Source organism: Strigops habroptila, chromosome 4, assembly GCF_004027225.2.
Source record: "Strigops habroptila isolate Jane chromosome 4, bStrHab1.2.pri, whole genome shotgun sequence".
In the NCBI taxonomy this organism is placed as follows: Eukaryota; Metazoa; Chordata; class Aves; order Psittaciformes; family Psittacidae; genus Strigops; species Strigops habroptila.
The window spans coordinates 69,664,349-69,674,873 of NC_046358.1; the positions used below are offsets into that span (position 1 = coordinate 69,664,349).

Consider the following 10,525-nt stretch of genomic DNA (forward strand, 5'->3'; position numbering starts at 1 on the left):
ATGCTTTTGATTTATTTCCTTTGCACCCTACCTGGTATCATCAAAGGAAGTAATCTTCAAGGCCTGGATGTCCACATCTGTGTGTGCTTTGGCCAGCATGGCCACCTCTCCACCCTGGGTCACCTGAGCAGTGTTCCACACCACCACCATCTGAAGCAAGAAAAGATGCCAGAGAGGGACTCTTCATCAGGGACTGTAGTGATAGGACAAGGGGTGGTGGGTTCAAACTGAAACAGAGGAAGTTCAGGTTAGGTATAAGGCAGAAGTTCTTCCCTGTGAGGGTGCTGAGGCGCTGGCACAGGGTGCCCAGAGAAGCTGTGGCTGCCCCATCCCTGGCAGTGTTCAAGGCCAGGTTAGACACAGGGGCTTGGAGCAGCCTGCTCTAGAGGAAGGTGTCCCTGCCTGTGGCAGGGGGTTGGAACTGGATGAGCTTTAAGGTCCCTTCCAACCCAAACCATTCCATGCTTCTATGATTCTATACTGGCAGAGCTGCTGAAACGTGGAAACCTTGGCAGCAAAAGACCTTTTCGTCACACAGCTGACCAGCTGCACACATGGGAACATCTCCAGAGCTGTGCACAAAGTACTGATAACAGAGTTGAAGCAGGGGAAATAAAAACCTCTCACACAGAGGGTTTAGGACAGTCCAACAGCTTTGTAAAGCTTCACACGAATATGCTTCTCTGGCATCCATAATTACAGGTTCTAAATCCCAGGGCTGCCTGGCAACAGGGATCAGACTTGGAAAGAAAATCCAGAAGAGTGGGAATTCTGGCTGCTGAGATAGGAGATCTCTACCAGGGCTGAGCTGGTCTGTGAGAGCTGAAGGTAGCAAAAGTCTGGCTGCACTGGCTCTTGTAGGATTTTGCTCTGATGTGGGGTCACCTGCTCACAGTGCCCATCACGAGGGGCAAGAGTTTCCTTTTCCCAAAGGAAAGAGGGAGATAGGGGAAGAACTGCAGGTGATTTGATGCTCTGAATTCAGAATAGCGTTAAAACCACCTCAGAGGCTGGGGTGGGCTGAAGCATCACCCTGGGAGAAGTGCTCCTGGCCAGCCCCCCAGACCCCCCATTCTCCCATTGTCGTGGTTTGAGCCCAGCCGGTAACTCAGAACCACACAGCCGCTCGCTCACTCCCCCCCCCCCCCCCTTCTTCCTCCCCCCGCTCCCGGAGGGATGGGGAGGAGAATGGGAAGAATGTAACTCCCACGGGTTGAGATAAGAGCAGTCCCGCAACTAAGGTATAACACAAAACCACTACTGCTACCACCAATGATAATAACGATTAGTGAAATAACAAGGGGAGAGGATACAATTGCTCACCACCCGCCGACCGATACCCAGCCCGACCCGAGCAGTGATCTGGGCCTTCCGGGTAACTCCCCCCGGTTTATATACTGGGCATGACGTGCTGTGGTATGGAATACCCCTTTGGCCAGTTTGGGTCAGGTGTCCTGTCTCTGCTTCCTCCCGGCTTCCCCTCCTCCCTGGCAAAGCATGAGACTGAGAAAGTCCTTGGTTGGAATAAACATCACTTAGCAACAACTAAAAACATCGGTGTTATCAGCGTTGTTCCCAGGCTGAAAGTTAAAAAACACAGCACTGCACCAGCTACTAAGCAGGAGAAAAATGACTGCTATAGCTGAACCCAGGACACCCATCCTGTTTTCACCCTATGGGTACCTCCTCCCCAGTTTCAGCTCGCCTGCTCCCACACAGGTCAGGGACCACTGCCATGTCCTGGGACAAAATAAGGGAGCACTGTTTGGTTTTCCTGCAAGCAGTACCTAGTGAGCAACAGCACAGCTAATTGCTGGTGGTGGTCAGTAAGGGATCAGTGGATGAGAACAGTCCCACTGACAAAGCAAACCCCCAGTCGCATGAAACAATTTCATTTTTGACTGCTACATGTGGACTCTGCATCATCCCCCACCTACAATGGTGTGCGGCAGCTTCAGTGCCCAGCATCCCTTCCAGCAGTGATGCCTGCGAGGCTCAGGACTGAAAGATTAAACCTCACATCTTGCCCTAAATGCTGTAAAAAACTCAAAGGGTTTGGGGCTCCAGTCAGTGCTGAACCTCCCATTTCAATTCCCACTCCTCTTCTACGTGCTTGCAAACCTTCCACCTTGATATGCCACACAAACATGCCACCCTCAGCCCGGAGGGCTGGAACGCCTGGGAGGCAACGGGTACAGGCAGAATCACACAGCTGCCTTCATCACCACACCTGGGCTCCTAGCTGGGCCCACACCAGGGAGAGAAACAGCCCCAGAGCTCAAGCTGAGCTGATCCCTCAGGCTGCTTCCAAAAGGATTTGTTTGCTCACAGCTGAGGAACGTGTGTGTGAATGCTCACAAGCATCAAGTAGAAGGTAGGTGTTTTCTAAGCAGGTAACAAGAAAGGGAACTCCCTCTGACTGCGGTGAAGAACACATCTAGGAAACCCCTTGCAGACAAAGGTTTATCTGCAAAATAACTACACAATCCTGGCACTTGCTCACTCACAGGACAGGGAAACCTCCAAACCCAAGTTCCAGTTCTCACCGTTTTGCCGTGCCGATCCTTTCCAACACCGCACAGAACGGCTCCACTGTGGGAAAAGCTGCAAGAAGAGACTTGGTGAAATGCAGCTCTTTGTACCCCAAGTGCATCTCAGCGGGGAATAAAAGGAGACAAGTGGTGGGTATGGGGAGACAGCAAGACCTGAGGGATAAGCTCAGGAGGTTGCTGGCAGCATATCAGCTGTTCCAGGCTGGCTGCCAGCAGGACTGAAGCAGAAGCTGTAATTCACCCCTGGTTTATCACACAGGAATAGCACAGAAAAGCTGCTGTGCTGCAACACTTCACCACCCCAAACACATCCTTGTGCTCAGGCTGAAACCCACCTCAGGGACAAGAGGGAGTGGACGTGGGTTTTGAACATGGAGAGGCAGCTTCCCGTTGGGAAGTCCCAGAGGCGCACGACGCTCCGGGGACCAGCCTGCGCAGAAGCCAGCAAGGTGCTGCTCCCATTGAAGGCCAGTGCTGACACCTGTGGGAAGCACCGGGATACGGCTGGGCCTGGGGGTACATGTGGGGTACAGGGACAGTGCTGCCACGGGGCTTTGTAAGGAGTTACACTCACCTTATCCGTGTGCCCAATGAAGAACCTCTGCTTCCTGGAGCGGATCTGCAGGGTCACGATGACTGCGTGGCAGGGGTAGACCACTGCAGTGTTGTTCTGAGCCCACAGTGCCTGCAGGACCCAGACAGGAATGAGAGGGCTGCAGATCCTCCAGAGGAGCCCCGGGTCCTCAGCTGGACCTGCAGGGATTTCTTCCCTGGGAGATCTGCACACGTGCATATCCCATACAAGTATTATTCTAACTCACAATGGAAAACTAAGAGCCCAGCTAAAATCCTTCTTCATTCAGTGGATTTATTGTACAATCATGTCTACTACATGAAGAGCAGACATAAGAAAAATGATGTTGACACAGCCTTGAATGGATTGAACCAAAATGACCTCTTTTTTACCCAAACATAGACTGCAAGCTGGGCTCCTGCAAGGCACAGCACCCCACGGAAACAATATGAAACCCTTTCCAGACTCCTACAAAGCATCTCTATTTTAACATGTTAAAACACAGAAGTCATGAGATCTAAAAGGCCCCATGATTTCTAATTCACCATCATAACAGCAGAAGACTCATGCACAAACATAAGCTTGTGCCCATCTGCTTTGGGGTCATTTTCCCCATCGAGCAGCGCAGGGAGGGTGGCACTCAACTGCCTTTCATACCTCCAAAAAGTCAATACCCTGGGCATGGGATTACAGATCAGCTCCCCAAACCATCCAAGCTACTGACCCACTTGGTGCTGCAGCCTCCAAAGCCAATAATCATTCTCAGCTCCAGGATGGGATCCGGTAAGAGCCTCTGGAATTAAAAGAAACAGAGCTGTTGCATGTAGAGCTGGACTGAGGTCCTCCACCCTCTGCCCTCATTGCCAGTTTCTCTCTAAAGCACAGGGGTTCTCTCCTGCTAGAGGGGATGGCTTTACAGTATTTAACCTGGCAGAAGCCAAATCTGTCACCAAGAGCTGGGGTTTCCAGTGTTAAGCAGCTCTCCCACCCAGGCTGGGTTACACCCAGCCCTTGCAGTGTCCCGGTGATGCCCAGAGCCAGTGGTTGCTGTGGGAAGCACCAGTCGCTTACCCTGCGGGCAGCAGCTCTCCTGCTGGGCAGCACACCTGGTCCAGGGCCCTTCCCATATGTCCTCTGGGAAGATCCAATAAACACACGTTATTAGCTCAAGACCAGTGCATTTGAACACAGGGTCCCTCCTTCAAGGTGAGCAAGTGGAAAGGAGAAAAATAATGCCAGCAAAAGGGATTAACTGAAATTCCAGCTGTAAGCTTGTGTTCCCTCTGCTGCTTCAGCATCAGCTGTAAGCATCCCAATGCCACCCTTGGGCTGCTGTGACTGCTCAGTGCTTCACCCACCTCCTCTGAGCCAGCGTGGACAGCTCGGATGGCTCGTTTGCTCTTCTGGTGAGCGTACACGTGGATGCCACCGTCGCTGACTGTTGGAGACTGGCCAGTGTCCCCCACACTGTGCAGCTTCTGGTTCTGCTCTAGCTCCTGGTTCCCAGCTGGCACAGCTCTCAGAGGCCTGGGGGCTGTCAGGTGAACCTCAGGGATGCTTTTTGGAATGACAGGACAGCAGTGTGGCACCTGAGAAAGAGCAAAGCCTCAGAGTGAGATCAGCCCTCCTCGAGTACCTGCCACCCACTGCAAAGGCAGAGACAGGGACACTCACGTCTCTCCCAAACAACTCTTCACAGTAAAACACAAAGCAGCATGGAGGGAGAGTATCCCTGTGGGTACCCAGCTGGGCCAGGCATGTTAACCAGCTGCCCTCCCTGTGCTCCCAGTGTTGTCCATACACAGTTCATCTCCTTCAGACAGTAAACCAGAGCCCCAGGAGAGATCCAGCCCTGAACAGACTCTGGAAGAGCTGCTCTCCACTGAGCAGAGGAGGGTAAAAGCACCAGCTTGGCACATCCCATTTCAGAACAGCAATATGGTCACACTCCTCATTTTCTCCCTCTCCACAGTGTGAGAAGTATGGCTTCTCCCCATCCCTCTCCAAAAGCCTGTCACCACGCTGTCTGGTCACCAGCTCCCCATCACCAGTGAGGAAGGGGAAATCAGGGGTGAGGGCAGGTGTGGTCCCTGCAATCCAGACTCCACACACTGTTCTGCCCCAAAGGACACCTGATTGGGTTCTTTAGTCCCCAGCCCTCATTTGTTATTTATAATTTGAAGACACAACTATTTGCTGCCTCAGCTGAGGTGGGGAGGAGGTGTCTGGAGATTGTGAGGTGCTTGACATTGAGCTCAGCTCTGCGCCGGGCCACACTGAGCCACCCCATCAGTAACTGCGGGGCTGCAGTCAACAGTCTGTGACCAGATCGGGGTCAGATCAGCCACAAACAACAAGCAGCAGCTTCTTAAATAAAGGACCTCAAAGAGAAGATGTGGGGAAAAACGCAGGAGGCAGAAGGGAAGAAGTTGCAGCTTCCTCCAAGGGGCACTTACAGCTTTGGGACTGGTTATCTGCTGGATGAGGGACAGTCGGTCACGGACTGCACTGGCGAGCGCCACCGGCTGCTGCTGGACGGGGTCCTCTGGGGCTTGGCCACCTGGGTGACACGAGGAGGAGGTTGGGCTCCCTGGGAAACCCAAAGCATCCAACCCTGGCTGCCATCCCCAGCATTCCCACCTGCCGCAGGGCCGGGACAGCTCTTCTGGATGGAGTTGTTCGGCAGCTTGGACCCCTCAGATGGGAACCTGAGCAAAGTCAGAGGAAGGCACCATGTCACTGGGATATTGCACTGGCACCCAGGAATACCACTTGGTAACTCATGGCCTGACACAGAAGCCTCTTCATGTGGCCTGTAAGATTTCCCCCTTTTGCACCATCCTCCCCTAAATGAAGCACCTCCTGAGTCTGATCTACAGCATCACTTTCCAGGGGTTAACTTGGCACTGCACACTTTAGGTAATGCTGCTAAACTGATGACTGTGATGAGCTGCACTTTATGACCAACAGGGTTCTCTGGCAAAAAAGACACAGAATCATGGAATGGTTTGCGCAGGAACACCTTCCACTAGATTGGGTGGGAAGGGACCTTAAAGCTCATCCAGTTCCAACCCCCTGCCACAGGCAGGGACACCTTCCACTAGAGCAGGTTGCTCCAAGCCCCTGTGTCCAACCTGGCCTTGAACACTGCCAGGGATGGGGCAGCCACAACTTCTCTGGGCACCCTGTGCCAGCGCCTCAGCACCCTCACAGGGAAGAGCTTCTGCCTAAGAGCTCATCTCAGTGTCCCCTCTGGCACGTTAAAGCCATTCCCCCTTGGCCTGTCCCTACAGGCCCTTGTCCAAAGCCCCTCTCCAGGTTTCTTGTCGCCCCTTTAGGCACTGGAAGCTGCTCTAAGGTCTCCCCTTAAGGAGCCTTCTCTTCTCCAGGCTGAACCAGCCCAGCTCTCTCAGCCTGGCTCCAGAGCAGAGCTGCTCCAGCCCTCGCAGCATCTCCGTGGCCTCCTCTGGACTCGCTCCAACAGCTCCACGTCCCTCTTGTGTTAGGGGCTCCAGAGCTGGACTGCACGGGGGTCCCACCAGAGGGAGCGGAGTGCTGGGCTCCCTCACTCACCACCAACAGGAGCCCAGCACGGGAGCTGGGGGAGGTACTCTTACATCTGCCCCACAACAAGGCGTTACAGCCAATGACAACTCAGCAGCCCATCAGACTCCCTTTTAACTCAGCAAGGGGCTGAACTGCTCCCTAGGAATGGCATGCATATGTTGCTAAGTTAGCCATGGGAGCCATCCCAACAAGAGGTCATTGAGAGAGAGGACTGGTGTTAACTCCAGACACTGGAGCACTCTACAGCCTGTTTCCTGCCCCAAAACATCACCCATCAGAATCAAGCTTAGACCAGGCTAAATGTGTTAACAACACCTAAATGCTGGACTTGGGGTGACGGAAATGTCTCCACCGAGCCCCAGGTTTGTCTGGATCTGTCACTCCTTAAGCAGTGTTATCTAAACACCTTTCCCTGAGGTCTCGGAGCCGCGGTGGGGTCAGTGCAACCGGGAGCAGCCGTACCTGATGTAGTCGTAAAGGTCATGCCACTTCTGGCCCTTCGGCACAGGGAAAGCCATCTCCCGCGGCATGGGCGCGACCCCGCGGCATGCCAGCTCGGCTTGACGGGCCTCCGAGAAGGTCACGCCTGGAGGCAGAGGGACAGAGAAAGAGGGTCAGGTCTCCAAGGGCTGTGGAGCTGCAATCACGCTTCCTGTGAAAGGGCACAAACTGCCTCCCTCTTTGAGAGCACCTGAAAAGCAAAGAGTACAAGCCTGAGCTCTGCAACAATACACCTTTGCACAGGGTATTCCTGAAACTATCAACCTCCAAGGAACATCCCAGAGCACAAACTCTCGACTGGCACAGGTTGCCCAGAGAAGCTGTGGCTGCCCCATCCCTGGCAGTGTTCAAGGCCAGGTTGGACACAGGGGCTTGGAGCAACCTGCTCTAGTGGAAGGTGACCCTGCCCGTGGCAGGGGGTTGGAACTGGATGAGCTTTATGGTGCATTCCAACCCAAACCAGTCTGGGATTGTATCCCCTAGGCCCGAGATTCCCTGAGTTCTCTATTCAGTGATTCAGCAATTTCACGTGATTTGTGTTAAGGCTCTTTTCTCGTTTGCTTTTTTTCTCTCCTTCATATGTTTGTAAATTCTTGCAAGTCTCCAAGATAGAACAAATTTCAGGGATCCAAAAGCAGCATCTGGAACTTCCTCCTCACTGATGGAGTCAGTCAGTTCGGGCAGATGGCCAGTGCAAATAAAGGCATAACCAAAGCTTCTGGCTGAAGTATCTCTGCCGTACTGAGCAGGGAGATCAGAAAAGCAGGTTGGAAGACTTCTGACACAAAAGAACCCACAGGCTCTTCTAGCAGATAAAAGCACAGGCCTTGGAGAAGCGAGGCTTGGGAACACCTTGAAATTTTTACTCCTGAAAAAGAATTCTAACCTCAGTAAGATATTTAACTTTGCTCTTATTTTTCACTTCTACAGCTGGAAAGTGAGAGGACACTTTCCTCCAGAGGTTGGGAGATTGGATTCACCAGCACACATAGAAACTTAACGTCATACCAAGTATTTTGCCCTTTCTGCTTCCTACCATAATGGTAGCCAAGTGCTCGGCCAGGGCTAACAGCCCTGTCAGCATCATGCTGCAGAAGCCAGGATGATCCAGGGTTCCACCCAGGCTGGGCTGAGGTCACAGGAGAAATGAGAGGCCACACTGAGCTCCTCACCTGGGTCAAACACCAAGTCGCTGGTGCAGAGGTTTTTCACCAGCAGGTTGGAGCAGAGCTTGATGCTCTTGAGGTGGCTGTAGTGGCGGTTGAGGTAGAGGGAGAGGATGGAGCGAAGGTCGAGCACGAGGCAGGTCCAGCGCACGTCGGTGGGGGCAGCTCCCAGCAGATCTGGGGAGGAGAGTGGCAAGTGGTGAAAGGGAAGAAGGTGCTACAGACCTTGGACTTCACAGAGCATAGGTGCAAGATTAATGTGGTTAAGTGATAAGTATTGACCAGGGATGACTCCCACCAGGCTTGGCCTGTCTGCGCCAAGATGGGAGGTGGGAAAATACACCCCATAACTCATTGCTGCAGAGCAGGGACATCCCTCCAGGGAGCTACAGCTCCGACCCCCATCTGCCGAGGGTCTTCTGCTCTTCACTCTCCTCAAATACATCAAGTCCACTTCCAAACTCAATGAATTTGGTGGTGCTGTGCACCATGAACAGCAGCACACACGCTCCTCACCGTGCCTGGGCGCCCTGGCCAAGCCCTCAGCCACTCCACAGACGAAGGGGAACTGCAGCCAGGTGGCCGTGGATTTGAATTCCTTGAAGAGGCTGGAGAAGGAGATGCGAACCACTTGCTTTTCCTGAGGAGACAGACACACAGACAGAGCTTTGGTCACCCTGGTGGCTTCGGCAGGGAAATGCTGCAGAGGAGAAGGTGAGTGGCCATGTCTCCTGTCCCTTCCTTGTCTCCAGTCACCAGCAGAGATGCCGCAAGGATGGAAACCATTTCCAGCCCAGGATAACCCACCAGTGACAACAAAGACCAGCCAAGTTTTTCCCCCACCAAGACCACTACTACCACCACCCAACCCTTCCATCAGCCACAACACTAACAATGGTGGTTTAACGAGGCTGCCCAGTGTCCTACCTCAGTGGTGACGTCCAGGTGGACAACAAAGTGCTTGCGGGGCATGGGCCTGAAGAGCAGGTAGAGGTAGCGCCCGGTCAGCCCCAGCGACTGCGTCCCGGTGCGGGGCAGCTGCAGGTAGCTGCTGCCGGGGATGGAGCCCCGGATCCGGTACACAGTTCCCTTCAGCCTCGTGTCCTGCCCGAACCACAGGGCAATGGGGGGTTGGCGGTGCCCCCTGCAGCCGGTCCCCCCGCGCCCTGGTGCCGGTGTCCCCGGTGTTACCGTGAGGGCGGCCACGTCCCCCTCCTTGGCAGAGCGCTTCCACTCCTCCACACGGAAGTGCTTGAAGACGTTCAGGTATGGCCGCTGCCAGGCTGCCGGTACCACGGGCGGCGGCGGGACGGTGCTCCCCGCACCGGGGACCCCGCTGGTGCCCCTGTGTCCCGAGGTTCCCCGCCCTGCTGGCACCCCGTCACCTCCGTGTCCCAAGTATACCCAGCCCCAGTGCCACCCTTGTGCCCTGAGCTTGGTGATAGACCCACTACAAGTCCCGCCATACTCATGCTCCAGGTGCCTCCATCCCCAGTGATGGCTCCATTACCTCTGCACCCCAAGTCCCCCCGAGCCCCAGTGTCGCCACCCTGCCTCGAGCCTGGTGACAGACCCAGTAACCCCGAGCTCTGAGTCCTCCCAACCCAGTGATACCCCCATTACTCTGATGCTCTGAACCCCATGGGCCGAGCCCCCCATGTCCCCATGACATCCCCGTTATCTGCGTGTCCGGAGCCCCCCATGATCCGAATCGCGCCACTCCCAACCCCGGTGACACCCCCGGTACCTCCGTGCTCCGAGTCCCCCCCCCCCCAGCGTCGCACTCGTGCCTGGTGACTCCCCCATGGTTACGCCCATGCTCCGAGCCCCCAGCCGCGGTGGCACCGCCGGTATCTCCGCATCCGGAGCCCCCCATGACGCAAGTCTCCCTTTTATCACGGTGACTTCCCCGTTACCCCCGCGCTCCGTGTCGCGCCAACCCCAGTGTAGCCCCGACCCTGCGGACACCCCCTTACCCCCGTGCTCCGAGTCCCCCCCCCCCCGGTACCTCTGTTCCCCTCCCGGTGCCCACGTTCCCCCCTCCCCAGCCCCGCTGCTACCTGCCGCCATAGCGCGCGCCGCCGGCTCAACCGTCCCGCGCGCCCGCCGCCAATCCGCGCCCGCCGCCCGGCCCCGCCCCAATCACGTGACCCCCACCAAACCAC

The 10,525-nt window shown here is 55.2% G+C and overlaps 1 protein-coding gene across 4 annotated transcripts in view; it reads right to left on the reverse strand.

Moving 5' to 3' along the window:
• Positions 1-10,476, reverse strand: part of LOC115606334 (mitochondrial Rho GTPase 2) — a 46,763-nt gene extending 36,287 nt beyond the window's left edge. For 2 of the 4 annotated variants that reach the window (XM_030482093.1, XM_030482089.1), the window contains exons 1-14: positions 10,421-10,445; positions 9,552-9,730; positions 9,288-9,464; positions 8,877-9,000; positions 8,367-8,537; positions 7,156-7,279; positions 5,767-5,834; positions 5,583-5,686; positions 4,485-4,715; positions 3,851-3,919; positions 3,127-3,237; positions 2,888-3,033; positions 2,547-2,604; positions 32-150 (exon numbers count right to left, since the gene is read on the reverse strand). In XM_030482093.1, the coding sequence (XP_030337953.1) occupies positions 32-150; positions 2,547-2,604; positions 2,888-3,033; positions 3,127-3,237; positions 3,851-3,919; positions 4,485-4,715; positions 5,583-5,686; positions 5,767-5,834; positions 7,156-7,279; positions 8,367-8,537; positions 8,877-9,000; positions 9,288-9,464; positions 9,552-9,730; positions 10,421-10,430 (1,691 nt within the window). In that variant the 5' untranslated portion in view covers positions 10,431-10,445. Of the gene's footprint in view, positions 1-31; positions 151-2,546; positions 2,605-2,887; positions 3,034-3,126; positions 3,238-3,850; positions 3,920-4,197; positions 4,261-4,484; positions 4,716-5,582; positions 5,687-5,766; positions 5,835-7,155; positions 7,280-8,366; positions 8,538-8,876; positions 9,001-9,287; positions 9,465-9,551; positions 9,731-10,420 lie in introns of all 4 variants that reach the window. The other 2 variants (XM_030482088.1, XM_030482087.1) reach the window with 2 other exon arrangements.
• Positions 10,477-10,525: the final 49 nt, after the last annotated feature.